At 39.6% G+C, this 14,571-nt stretch overlaps 2 protein-coding genes across 3 annotated transcripts in view; one reads left to right on the plus strand and one right to left on the minus strand.

Annotated features, from left to right (window-relative positions):
- The first annotated feature begins 1,424 nt into the window (after positions 1-1,424).
- esd (esterase D/formylglutathione hydrolase) lies at positions 1,425-7,505 on the plus strand. Its single transcript, XM_026145694.2, has 9 exons — positions 1,425-1,539; positions 3,336-3,410; positions 3,528-3,616; positions 4,904-5,002; positions 5,183-5,307; positions 5,396-5,515; positions 6,452-6,550; positions 6,724-6,891; positions 7,061-7,505. Exons 2-9 carry the CDS (start codon positions 3,343-3,345, stop codon positions 7,139-7,141), a joined length of 849 nt encoding a protein of 282 aa, XP_026001479.1. The 5' UTR covers positions 1,425-1,539; positions 3,336-3,342; the 3' UTR covers positions 7,142-7,505.
- Positions 7,506-8,723: 1,218 nt separating this feature from the next.
- lrch1 (leucine-rich repeats and calponin homology (CH) domain containing 1) overlaps positions 8,724-14,571 on the minus strand; it is a 101,437-nt gene continuing 95,589 nt past the window's right edge. For both annotated transcript variants that reach the window (XM_080291143.1, XM_080291142.1), the window contains one exon: positions 8,724-14,219. In XM_080291143.1, coding sequence (XP_080147269.1) covers positions 14,106-14,219 — 114 coding nt within the window. In that variant the 3' untranslated portion in view covers positions 8,724-14,105. The remainder of the gene's footprint in view (positions 14,220-14,571) is intronic.

The raw sequence follows: 14,571 nt of genomic DNA on the forward strand, positions 1-14,571 counted from the left end.
GCCTTCTGCATCTCAGAGAAGCCAAATCAGCTCTCATCACCTGATGATGCTTTTATAGCAATGGATTCGACTGCAAAATGTTAGCCTTACTGGGATGACACAGGAATCGGCTGATCTCATACACGAGCAAATAATAATATGAAAACTGAAGAGAATTTTTTTTCTTTTAGCCTTTAGAGTTGAACTAGGTATCTGTGAATATTTAATATATTAAGACTAGATTCCCAGTAATTTTGTAAATCTGGAATGCTAAATTGTAGCTTTATTCTCAAAATAAAAATGTGGAATAATTATTAAAATATGACATTACTTTTGAAAATATTATCTCTTTTATAGAAACGTTACTTTTTTTCCCCTTCCACCTAGCCGACTGTGTGAACGATGGAATTATGAGCAGGAAAACTGTTTGTGTGTGACAAATTCGGTTTTCAATGGAGTCCTCAAGAGCACATGGCTGCAGGCGTAACCATAATCATGTTGGGAGTGTATTTGAGGCTGCTGAGTGAATTTAATCTGTGGTGGGTTTTTTTCAGTTGGGGGGTGGGTAGATGAGGGGGTGGTGGATGATTTGAAATGGTCTAATTTAGGAAGCAGCTGCAGAGACAGACGGGGCACAAGTATTAGTGTACTCTGTTTGTATTTAATAAATTATTCACAATCTAAGTTGTGCTTTACGGTAAAAGAGAGTGAAGATTACAGGAAAAAACTGATGATATGGACAGAAAAGTAAAGGAGATGCAAACCTGCAGGAAGTTAGGGAGGTGGTGTAAAACAGACTGAGAGAGTTGCAGAGAAACAGAATTACACACATACAGAGACAATCAGATAAACATAGACAGACTTTATTGGAGTGAAATGAGACTTCATACACAATTTAAACAAATAACAGGAAGAAAAATGCAATTTTCTGTCTATCTTGGATCAAAGAGTGAGATTTCTTCTGCTTTTGAAAAGTGGAAAAGAGAGGTTACCAGTTCTTACATGTAATAGAGAAATTTATCCATTCATGGGCAATGCAGGTGCCCCCTAAAACACTCGGGTTGGAATGAATTATAATTTGTGGAGTACACTATTACAATATAAATGTTACAACATGACACTATGAAAAGCCTCTATCTTCTGGTCTAACAGTGAAAAAAACGACTTTTAAGGCCTTTGCCATTTAATTGTGTTTTATAATGTTACAGCTTTATTCCTAAAATATGATACATGATTTAGGTATATGATTTAATTCTTAATATATTAAGAATTTATTCCGATAAACAAGTAAAATAAAGATATTATAATGAACAATACAAACAATATTGTTAAGTATTACTGGTTATTGCTCTGTGACTAGCAATGCAGCATTCTTCCTGATAAACACCGGCGCCATCTAGCGTCTATCTAGGGTTACATCAAGTCCTGCAATATTCTAGGGGGTGGCGTCATCACGTCAACCTTGACGTTGTCGTACTGTGGACTCTGTGCTTTGCACGGCATCGGCGGGGACTTTAGCAATTTATCCAGTTACACTGATAAATTGATTGATTTAATAAGGTATGTGTTAGTCATGTGTTCTGCTGCTGCTTTGCTGCGTCCCCGTGTTTTCACTTATGTAACTTTAGACAGAAATTAAAAATGCCACTCAAAGATATCTACATGGGCTAACTTTACTTGCTAATCCTTGCACGCCCAACTCTTATTCTATTGCTGACCAATTTAACTCCGTCTGTGTAAAATCTTAACAAAAGCTTAGTGTGAATGGCTTAAAAGACATGTTGCATGTATAGAAAGCGATTATGTTTAATTCGGCGTCATGCAGGACGTAATTTGGATTGAATGTTGTACTGTAGGTGCTTTGCCTTGGTCACTGTCGTTAGTACCAACTGCGGTCAAGTGAGCCCTCACTTACGAAGTCGCAGTCAAGCTAGCCGCCCCGCCGGCTCACTTGACCGCAGTTTAGTACCAGGGGTTGACTTTATTTTAAGCCAAGGCTGGAGGGTGACAGCAGCCCATACACTGACCTGTGGTTGTATTCGTTGCTGTTGTGGTCAGATTTGACATTTTCTGTAAGCTGCTGCTCAGCTGCCTTAGACTTTGAGACTTACCGTTGTTTCTCAGAGTTCGCCGACTGTACTTGCAGCGACGTCGCCTCGTGAGTACAGTGGACAGGTAACGGACGCTTCTTAGCCGTCCTAGTTAAAGCCTGAACGTTAATCGCAACCACCGCGACATCAGTTGCATCTGCTTAGTGTTTGGACTACCTGCGTTTGTGCTTATCAAATCCGGGGCCTCATTTATCGAAAGGTTCTCAGATGGGTGCTGAGCATTCACCTGTTTGTTCATGGAGCCATGTATGGAGTGTTTAAGTTCTTTTAAATGGGAATGCTTCTTAACCTGACTTATTATCAGTGCTGCTGCAAATAAATAGTTTTAATAACTAAGCCAAGTCCAATCCAAGTGGACAGTAACTAACAGTTACATCACAATACCTTATTACACATAAAGATTAGGGTGTAGTAGGATATGAAAGCCAGGCAGTCCATATTTCGAAGACTTGCTCATTTCTAGCTCTATATTCCCCCTCGATCTTCCTAGACTCCGCTCATTCATGATCAAAATACCTCTTATTTACTTCAAATGTGGCTTCAGCTTAGCTCCTCAGCTCATCCTTTGACTGAAACAACCCCCTTTAACCCTGCTTTCCTCTAATTGGCTGCCTTCTGCAAACAGAAGGTAGCTTCAGTGCCTAGATGACCATATTAGCGACACCTGCTGTCTTTGATGTGATAAAGAGCTAAGAGTAGGAAAAGCTGCGTGACAGCTGAGCTTGTACAGACACTGAACGCATTATTTCAAACTCTATCATGTTTACTTTGAGCTTTCATTGTACAAGTATTTACATGATAGAAAATAAGGAAATGCATAATATGGCCTCCATCCATCCGTTTATCCAATTCAGGGTCGCAGGAGGCTGGAGTTTGTCACAGACGTCATAAAGAGTGTGTTCAGGAAGTTCAGTTTGTATTTTAGCTTTGTTATCACCTTTTATAGAGATATTATATTCTATATTAATTCAGTTTGCACTCATTGTATTTATATTATTAAAAAACAGTGTCATTTGTTGCTCTTTAAAAGCGTGCTTAGTACAAGAAACATCCTCGTGTGCATCATTAAACTTCCATAATGCAGTGCTTCACATTTGCACCCGATATAAGAGATGTGTACATTACTTTGAAACAAAACCATCTCACCCAGTGGGGAGGTTGAGTAATGTGGGCTGGATGTAGTCTGAGTGACTTTAAGCAGGAGTACACTGTGTTTGCGTTTACTCTGCTGCTGTATGTCCTCAGATCAAAGATGGCCCTCACACTAGTGTCCTCCAACAAGTGCGCTGGCGGATTCCAGAAGGTTTTTGAACATGAAAGGTGCGACACATCTTCAGACACTCCTTTGGCCTCACCTTCAGTGACTTTCTCATGTGTGTAAAAGTGTATAAATGTGTAAGAAGACTGCACTAACGTGTTTGTATTTACTCTGTGCAGCACTGAGCTGAAGTGTAAGATGAAGTTTGCAGTCTATCTGCCTCCAAAGGCTGAGACCGACAAGTGTGCCGTCATGTACTGGCTCTCTGGTGAGTTTTTGAGTCATTGTTTACCTTGATCCATTAGATTAAGGTGTGTAAATGTTAAACGTTTTCTTAGATCAGTTGAGGAGTTTTTCTCCTGTTTAAAAGATTAGTAAATAAGTCAACAGGAAGATCCTGACTCGGTATAATGTATGACAGGTGCTAAACAATGCATTGTTTGTTTAACTGAAGAAGAGAAAATAGACCTGAGAGGGCAAAAAGCTGGAATTAGTCTCAGTTTGGTTAAAAAAGAGAAAAAGAAAATGATGATGATTTCAATTTTTTAAGTCAGAATTGAACATTTTCTCACTGTAAAGAATTGTTAAATCAAATTAGTAAAAAAACCCTCAAATTTATACCTGTTAGCTTAAGATTTTTAAGTTCGCTAACCATGCTAAATGATTGGCTGAAAGCGATAGGTGTATAGTTATGGACTGTAGAATTAGCTAAAATTAAATGGATAAATTGTTTGCTGAAAGAAACAAATAGCTGAGAGCAGTTAATAGATTGTTCAATATTTTTAATTGCTAAAAATTAAAAAAAAGATATTTATCAATATCCAAAAGTAGCTAACAGCGTAAAGTCATCTATAAGTAGTGGCAAAGATATTTAAAAGTAGCTTCAACATAATGGTTAAAAAGAAATAATAGACGAAGGGTTAACTGTAAATGCTTAAAGTTGTTTGCTAAAAGTAATGGAGATATGTTTAAAATGTTAGGGTGAAACGGTGGTGGCATAATAGCAAATCTGGTAATAAATGCATGGCTATATTATGTTTTTAGGGATGTAGAAATACCTATGCAAACTGTGAAAATCTATAAAGAAAATAAAAGTTCACTGTGACTGTAACAGTAAAGCCTCAGTCACATTAGATTGTGACGAGGAAGAATCAGTGATTTCCAGGTAACTGCATTGGATTTATTTATTTTTTTTACAGTTGTTGACAGATTGGTCTCCCAATCAATAGACAACAAGATCTCAAGTCGCACTAATTGTTGCAGTAATTTTGTTCACTCTGTGGTGTTCGACCACTGTTATCCTTACGTGGCTCAATCACTCAGGTTCTCCTTCTAAATGACTGTAGTATGAACGATAACTTAAACACAGCCTAACTGTTGAATTTTGTGAAAAATGTTAAAATATTGACTGATATTGATTAAAAACTTTTTCGTGAAGCATGAAATCAAATGAACGTATTTGGACAGCCTTCAGAAGATGATTTGATCATAAGCTATCATGCCTGTTCAGAGCAGCGGTGACTGCGGCTCATCAGTTTTCACTGTCTCTCTGCAGGCCTGACGTGTACGGAGCAGAACTTCATCACCAAAGCCGGCAGTCAGCTCGGTGCTGCGGAGCACGGCATCATCATCGTAGCTCCAGACACCAGCCCCCGTAAGTTCACCATCTGATAGTAAGCACCTCAGCACGAGTGCGCTTACGTCTTTGTGCTGATTCCCACGGTTTGTTTTGAAGTCTTGATTCTGCTCAGTGAAATCTCTATGAAGGTTATGGTGGGGCTTCAGCATCTTTAGAGCTTTTGTGACTGACCAACCATGTGTCATCCCTCCTAAGGTGGCTGCAACATCGAAGGCGAAGATGAGAGCTGGGATTTTGGCACTGGTGCTGGTTTCTACGTCAACGCCACCCAGGACCCATGGAAGACCAACTACCGCATGTATGCCTACGTCACCGAGGAGGTATGACGGATTTAAGTCTTCCACGTCCAGCAACACCTGTTTTTCCTAAAGCTCCTGTGATTTAAATAGTCTGCCTCGTCTCTGTCAGCTCCCTAAACTGATCAACGCTAACTTCCCCACCGACCCAGAGAAGATGTCCATCTCTGGCCACTCAATGGGCGGCCACGGGGCGCTCATCTGTGCCCTGAAGAACCCGGGGAAATACAAGGTACTGTACTATTCACTTGTACAAGAGAAAAGGCTTCATTAATGAGGGCAATTGGTTCATCTCTATAATCTCTAATAGATTTAAATTAGCTTTCATTTTTATTTTGTTTTTTAATCATAAATAACATTTCCTGTCATTAATTTGTCAGTCTGCTTCTGCTATGCCTTTTAATAATTTTTGTTATGTGCCAGGGATAATGAAAAGTTGTGAACTGTGTATGTCATTTTGACTGTTCCAATTATCAGACAGATTAAATTAAATGTTTTAAGTGTATCTGGACACACTAATTGAAATATTCCACATCTACACACAACATGTTTGCTAACGACTCTGACTTCAGTCTAATTGAAGTAAAGCTGCGTAAACGCTGGAAGCAATCTGCTCGTTAACGACCATTTCTTTTTTTTTTTCCTTGATAAAAATGGTGCAAAAAACGAACGCATAAGGACAAAAACTGTGATGAAAATCAGAGCTAATGAAGATGTGTAGATAGGCTCAGATAGACGGGATTATACAGGCGATTGCATTTATTAAATTTTCAATTTTATAAAGTGCCAAATCACAACATTTGTTGCCATCAAGGCACTTTATACTGTGAGGTAAAGAGCCGAGAATCAAAGAGACGTAAGGTGTGGTGGATTCTTTGGTTGTATGAGATTTGGTTTTCATGTCTCAATTGCTCAGTTATGTAGTTTGCCCAAGTACTCTTTTAAAAAGCCAACACCAGTGAAACTAGTAAATCATTTTTCTTTATCAGATTTGTTTCATTAAAACTTCAGGAATCTCTGTGGAAACATTTTATTGTCACAAAATATCACATCACCAGAACTCTTGCATCCTGTCAGCCTCGGCTGTCCTCTCTCTTCACTTTCCATCAGTAGAAACACATTCTGAATAACTGAAAGATGCTGATAGATCCTGATGTGTCTCCTGCAGGCTGTGTCTGCATTCGCTCCCATCTGTAACCCGATGCAGTGTCCCTGGGGACAGAAAGCTTTCTCAGGATACCTGGGCCCTGATAGGTCAACATGGGAGGTAAGAGCACTGAAGTTAGTGGCCAAAGAACCTACTAAAACATGACCCCTAAGCTGCTGGATGAAGAGTCAATGAGAGTTTCAACGAGGAGAGTTTGGCCACCAGAGCAGAAGAAACGGGTGATAATGGAGCATGATCATGTGACTTATGCAACTCGTCATTATTTCTTTCAGGCGTACGACGCTACCGTGTTGGCAGCTTCGTATTCCGGTCCTCAGCTCGACATCCTCATTGATCAAGGCAGAGACGACCAGTTCCTGTCAGCTAGCCAGCTTCTGCCCGACAACCTGATCGCTGTCTGCTCCGAGAAGAAAATCCCTGTCGTCTTCAGGCTGCAGCCGGTCAGTTCCTGTAGTCTCTACAAAGTAAAAGCTCTGATTCTTGTCAGAGAAATCAGAAATGTCTTCAAATAAGTCGTAGAGCAGCTGAGAAAATGAAGTTTATTTATTTTTGATCTTCATATTTATGCAACACCTGATCTGTGTCACTGTATGCTGTTTCCTTCTGCAGGGCTATGACCACAGCTACTTCTTCATCTACTCCTTCATGAACGACCACATCAAACACCACGCCAAGTACCTGAATGCCTGAACAGCCAACGCAGTTTGACCCCAGCCAGATCACTCTGACCCTGCTGCCATCATTCACCTTTTCTGTTTCATTTCTCCTCTGACTTCCTGTAGCACTGAGTTCACCCGTTTCTGGGAACTAAACAAAGCATGTCAGCTCACTGACAATTCGTCCCACTTAGAAGCCTTCGTGCCTTCACTGTGAAAAGAAGAGAAACTTCTGTGTTTAGTATTTTTTTGGGGAGGTGTGGTTGCAGCCACGTTTCTAATATCAGGAAGTATTCTTGTGACCCGACTGCCAGCATGTGGATTTTCTTCTGGACTCAGAGCAGAGACTGGTCAGTCTTTCATAAGAATAAAATAAAAAAATAAATCTTGCTGATAAATTTTGGTGTTTTGTCTTCATTGCATTGCTGTTGAGTGTTTTTTATTTAAATTTGATTTCTAAAGCACCAACTTTGAACAGTCGACTCAAGAAGCTTTATATTGGAAGGTAAAGACAGTAATACAGAAGGAACCCCAACCACCAGATGAACCAGCACTTGGTGACAGTGGGAAAGAAAAACTCCAGAACCAGGCTCAGGGAGGGGCCGCCATCTGCTGCATTTGATTGGGGGAGAGAATAAAAGACACTCTGTGGAAGAGAGGCAGTTTTAGTAATTATTAGTGATTAAATGCAAAGTGGTGTATAAGCACAGATTAAAATAAGGTGAGTGAAGAAGCAGCAGCCTGGGTCAAGCAGTGTAATGAAGGTTCACCTGATCCATCAGCAATACCAACCGGGAACGTTTTAAGGCTAATCTTAAGTGGGTGCCTGCAAGTCAGCAGTCTGAGAGTGTAGCGCTCTATTGGGGTAATATGGTACTATGAGGTCTTTAAGATTAGATGGCACTGATTATTTCATCTTTGTGACTGCAGTTATATAATCGGCCCTTAAGACAATTTTAAAGCTTAAAATGAGCTTCAAAGTCAATTCCAGCTTTAAGGGGTTAACATTTCTTTCTTGCATCCTTTGGTCATAAAAACAGTAACAGAAACATCCGTTTGTAGTGATGCATGCTGTTTTTTTTAAACTTCAGAATGGCTAATATACATAAAAAAAAAAGCTCAAAAATACAGTATATGAAGTTTTCCAAACTTCATGTAAGGACTTACTTTGACATTTTTCCTTTTAATTAAATAAATATTGAGTTCATGTTTTACCATTTAGAGATTTTATTGGGGATATTTCACTGTTTCAAGCCTTTTGGGTTGATTATGTCCTCCTTTATCCTCAATTCATCAAATGGCTGCTCATCTGTCAGCCTGGTTCTGCTGCAAGTCTCTACCTGTTAAAAGTAAAATCTTCCTCCCTACCGTTGCCAAGTGCAACTTAGTGGTTAGCACTGTTGCCTGGTACAAACCCAGACTTGGTCTTTAAGTAAGATGTGCACGTTCTCTAGTACTCTAGTTTCTCCTGCCACCAAGAACCACGCTATATTAATGCTGTCCAGTTTGACCGAGGAGACTCGTTCAATATCAGAAATGATGCATCAATAGAGTCAAATTTTAGAGAAATTCAAGGGAGGAGAAAAAAAACTTATACAAATGAGCCAACAACAGACTTTTGTTTCAGGTGAGGTCTTTACTGATAAAGTGAAATACAGTACAGTATATACAGTATTCACAGCAGTTAAGGCGACGTTACAGGGACTATTCATGCATGTAGATTTGAGTTGCTGTACAACAAAAACTTACACAAAGGTTCACAAAGCGTTACAAAAGGGTATGTTACATCCAAATTTCAACAAACCTGAAAATAAGTCACATAAAAAATAAATGTGCTCCCAGTCAAAGTACAAAAATGTGAGTACAGGCTGTTTCTGGACAATAGATTTGTACAAAAGATGAAACCTTAAAACAAAAACACACACTGCTTTAGGTTCAGCAGGCACACATTTACATATTTTACAACAGCGTCACGTTTGGAACCTTAAAGGATCAGTGTGTAGGATTTAGTGGCATCGCCACTCTTTAGCCCTCTTAAGAGACAGTGTTTGGTTTGTTCCTTCTGATCTCACACTTGATGGTGACCTATAATAACACAAGTAAATATTACATTTCTACTTATAGCTCCCAGTAAACCCCCCACACTGGCCCTTTAACTCTCCATCTCATTTTCAAAGGTGACTTCAGATTTGCTCAGTTGCCAAAACAAAGATATAAATACAAGTTTAAAGTGCAGATTCTGTTGGGGAAGCAGCCAGTTTGGTTTTATTGCTTTTTCCCAAAACGCTGTGACATGATGTGCACAGATCTGTGGAAAATGGCATGATTATGTGAAGAAATGCAGATAGAGATTCAAAATAAGCATGCTGGAATCATCCGGCTCTGTTACTTATGTCACAGCTAAAGCCGACATGCTAATCCTCATAGTGGTAGTTTTCTCACTGTACTGTGTTATATTTAATATTTATTACATTGTTATTAAGAATGTAATAAGTATGTTTCCCTGCATGAATCAACAACTTATTATGGAGTGGAGGGGTATGCATGCCTGCATGATCCCAGGAGCAATGGTAGGGTGAGGGGGACAGGCTAAGAATGATTTAAAACACCCCTACGTAGAAGAAGCCATCAGACCAGTTAACTCACCTGAGAGAGGGGTTCAGGGGCAGTAGCCGCAGTAGGGGCCCCAGTAGTGATGGCACTCCCAGTAGGGGGTGGCACCCCATTCAGTACTTTGTGGGCTGGTTGAAAGTGAGCAGTAGGGGAACTGGCATCCTGATCCACAGTTGCTAAAGCTCATTGTAGGGATGAATGAGTACATTCTTACCCTGTTCACGAACTCAGGGCAGCAACTGAAGGAACAACATCATTGATACAAGCAGCAGAAATGAGGTTCCTCTGATGGATGTCTGAGCTCTCCCTTAAACACATAACTCCGTCAATCAGAAATCGTCAATCTGAGTAATTTCCCCCCGCAGTCTATGTAAACCAGCTGAGATGATTAGGACATCGGACTAAAATAAGAGATCGTGTCTTTTGACTGGCCTGGGAACCCCTCGGTCTCCCTCTGGATAAGATAGCAGCTGGTAGCAGAGAAGATAGGATCGGTCCTCTTAGACCGCTGCCCCTGTGGCACAGATAAGTGGCAGAAAAATGGATTTATTGATGGAAGAATTATGGTCTGTTTTTGTTTAAACAAACTTAATCTCTAGGTTAAAAAAAACATTGAGCTTTTTATTTGCTAATGTGAGTGTTTCATGGTGAAATATACAGTACATGAACAAACAAATTCAACAATACAAAAAAATCCTTGTGATAAATAATATGTACACAGGCATACAGCACATTTACATTAAATCCTTTATGTTTTATCACAGGAGAGAAAAAGGTTTGTTTTGGCAACTGTCAAATCTATCCAGTGGAAGCATTTATCTATTTATTATGGAGTTCTTTCTAATTACTGCTGAATATTTAAGTAGCTCAAGCTTTGGATTCCAAGCTGCACAGGAAAAAACAACAACAAACAATTTAAAAAAAAAAAAACAACCCAAAAATGTAATCCCCCATTCATACAATGTTGTTGAATGTTGCTGTTTCATGTGGTGACATTCTGGCATTTAGGAGGAAAACATAATGTAATGCTTGTTTTAAAGGGGCAGTAAGAAGATTTGGGTTAGCGAATGTCTCAAGTGCAGCCCTTTTTAAAAATCTGGTCTAATGACCATGGTAACTTATGCTAAACATATAACTAACTGGTCATTTATTTTATATCCTGTACATTCCTGGATAAGACTGCAGTAGGCAGTACATGGTTGGTTTATTTTGTGAATAAAAACAGTCAAATCAGGCGTCCCACAGTCACTTTTATGCTAGCACACCCGGAGCCTGAAGCAGAACGCCTGTGTTAACCCAGGACGCTGATAACAGTGTTGTGATATGTGATGACTGTGGTTTCAGGTTTTGCCGAGCCAGCTAATGCAAAGAAAAAGTAGCTTTGTTAAACTTGCTATATAGCATAAACCTTAGTTTCAGAAACAAGTCCAGCACTTGTCTGACAAGTAAATCTGCCAAACAGTACAACATAACTGTTGTGTATCAATGCAATCACACAGCAGAGGCTGATCAAAGTCCATAATAATGTTATTCAAAATAATACTTCCTACTACCCCTTTAAAATCTCAGTCTGAGCCAGGTCTGCACAACCACATGTTTCAAAAGACCAACCAGCAACTGCCTTGATTTCACACACACCCATGACCCCACACACACACACACACACACACACACACACACACACACACACACACACACACAACTGATCTCACACACCAACAGCTCTGGCCTAAACCTCAGAGGGTAGAACCAGTTCACTCACGAGCCCCTCATGTGCTCAACTGTTCAGCAGAGGAGCGTTTCATTTTAACATCTTCATATTGACTGCTAAGCAGCAAAAACCTCATTAGACTCAAGTTTTTAAACCTAGGGATGTTTTTTTTGACATAGTGTTTTAAGAGTTTAAAAAAATGGTAGAGTCTTAACTAGCTGAGACTGTCTGAGCTAGGGCGATGGCTACATGAAAATCTCGTCTTCACACACACCTGAAATATAAAAGTCACATACAGTTTCAGGTGGTCTACGAGGCCTGAAGCTCAGACATAGACATATTACTCAACAACAGGCCCCCGGGCGCAGACCCTTTCTACAGTGGAGAATGACATCATCCAGAGCCTCTAGTCTATTACAGTATAATGGGTTTGTTTTTTTGGTCAGTCTGTTTGTCCTCATGGATGTTGTCTATTTGTCGTCTCTTGAAGTCGTTTTGTGTGTATTAGTGCAATGTTTCTCTGTGGTGTTTTTTGCAGTTTCTTTGTAGTCACTTGTTGTGTATACAGTAAGGGTCCTGGCTAGACCGCCCATGCTAAAAAACCAAGCCCTGGAATGGCGTGGCTACGTCTGCAGCCTGTTCGCAGCTCGGACACAAAACATTTCACTGCATGTCGTACTCTGTATGATTGTGTATGTAACAAATAAAGCTTGTTTGTTTGTTTGTGGTTAGTTTCTGTCTCTTTGTTGTTGTGGTGTGACCATCTGTTGTTTTTTATTATCTGTCTCTACAGATTATTGTGTGTCTCTTTGTAGTCATGTTGAGTGTGTTGTGTCTCTTTGCGGGTAGTTTTTGTTTTGTCTGGCTGTAGTCATGTCTCTCTGTAGTTATGAGGAGTCAGTTTTTTTATCTTTTTGTGGGTACTTTTGGTTTTGTTTCTTTGCATTCATTTTTTGTCTCTTTGTAGTTATGGTGAGTCACTGTTATTACCATTTTTTGGTGGGTTGTTTTGTGACCTTTTGTCACTGATTTTTATCTCTTTGTAGTCACCCTGGGTCTGTGTTTTCTTTTTCTTTTTAATGTTCCAGATGAAATTAGCTGATCCCTTCAAATTGGGGCTCTGAGCTGGGCCACCCTGACCGTGGGTCCCTGTAACTGTAGGCCTGTTCAGTAATCCATCCATGACCACAGTGATGCATAATGTTCCCTTGAAACACTGACTGGTTTTTGCTTTTGTTTGTTCATTTGTTCCACTACCACCACATGTTTTGGCACATTAGCAAACTGCATCTCATGACAAATACCACAATAGGAGCTTCACGGACCAAGTCTGAAAACGTTTCCAGGTTCCTTATGTGAGCACTGACTACCAACACGCGTAAAAGGATAGAGGGTAAGAAAATAATCACCTGGAATCCATCAGAAGCTTGAGAAACACAGATTAGTGTCCCCAGACTAACGCACACTCAGACCTGCCTCATGGACGAGCAGACAGCTCCACACAAAGTCATACTACTAAAAATGTATAAAACACATACAGTTATACCTAAAATATATTAGAGAAAAATATTTTGGCCTTCTTTCTTTTTGACTGTATATAACAACTCAAGCGGGTTTTCTCTGCATCTCTTTATATTATAAATAGTTTCGTGTTTAAATACAAACTGCAGGTAAAAGCCGACTCCCTCTACATTAAGACTAAAGTATTTTGGTTTTATTCTTTTCAGGGTAGTGAGAGCAACACACTAATTACTCACACAGTCCAAAAACACTTCACCAGAAACCTCAGTAGGAAAAAAAAAAATCTGTAGAAACATAACTGATAATTTAATAAAAATCATTTGTTAACATGTGCATAGACACCATGATATAACCTGGTGAAGTTGGTGCAACTGCAGTACGCCACAAAGGCTTTGGCTCCAGCCAATCCACTCGCAATTTAGAGTTCAATCGTGGATTTAAAACAACACATTACCAGAGCCACAGTCAGAGAACGAAAACATTGATTTTGAGAACACAGATGCATTTTTTTTTAAAGAATATACCAATTAAGTTGTATAAAAAAGAAAGAAAATTGAGGTAAATAATTGAATGGAAGAATTATAAAACCCCCTCCTCCCCAAATTGCAGATTTAAGATTAAAATTATTATTTCAAAAGAATAAATCTATATTTTTTTTATAATATATTATGACACTTTCTAAACTTTGAGCCTTTTCTCTCACGTTATTTGTGATATTTTCCCCAAACTTTTCTGGTTCTACTCTCAAAATCCAATCTCACTTTCTGTCACATTGGTCTTCATGGTTCAAAAGTTTGGTACCAACCAGTGTAAGAAGATGACATCAAACAAACAAACAAACAAAAAAGATAATTTGAGTTTCCTAGCACACCCTTGGCTTGGCACGATGGTAAAATCTTAATTGTCCAAAAAAACTGTCCTCTTATGAATTAGTAGATAATACACTTCTGATGGGTTTAGTTCCCTTAACACCATTTTTTATCCTTGAATACTATTTTAAAAAACAAACAAACAAAAAAACCACTCTGTTACTTAAGCTCATGAAGGATCGGAGGCTTTTTTTTAGCGTTGTGTGAAATCACATGAGCGATTTCATCTGGGTGAGTGTCTGTGGTACGTGTCAGTCGGTTGAAGCTCCGCCCATCTTTACTGCTCACGTCAGGGCAGAGTGTCTGGGGGAGGCTTCATCCACCAGAGCCTGCACCGTGATGGACACTTTGACCAGGCCTTTCTCCTCCAGGATGTGGTGAGGAAGACACAGTTTGTCCTGCAAGAGCAAAAGCAGGGAGAGAAAAAAACAGCAGGAGAGAAGAAAGAGAGCAAGAGAGAGAGGGAAGGAAGAAATGTGGGAGCAGAAGTAGAGACAGGAAAGAGACAAAGGCGGCACTGGGTTTAGTCAACACTTAAATCTAACGTCTGTTATTGCACGTATGTCTGCACATTCAATACGTGCAACTCTAGCTTCGTCTTAGCTTAGTGCTGCTTTTCTGTTGAGAGTTAGTTTAGAGTTTATATGTATAACGATGCAACACGTGATGTTAAGTTAACCGTCCATTACACTCAGACAGTTCAGTTGGAGCAGTCTGAAGAGTGGACTCAGTTTCTGACATCATTAGTCA

Source organism: Astatotilapia calliptera, chromosome 16, assembly GCF_964374335.1.
Source record: "Astatotilapia calliptera chromosome 16, fAstCal68.1, whole genome shotgun sequence".
Classification (NCBI taxonomy): Eukaryota; Metazoa; Chordata; class Actinopteri; order Cichliformes; family Cichlidae; genus Astatotilapia; species Astatotilapia calliptera.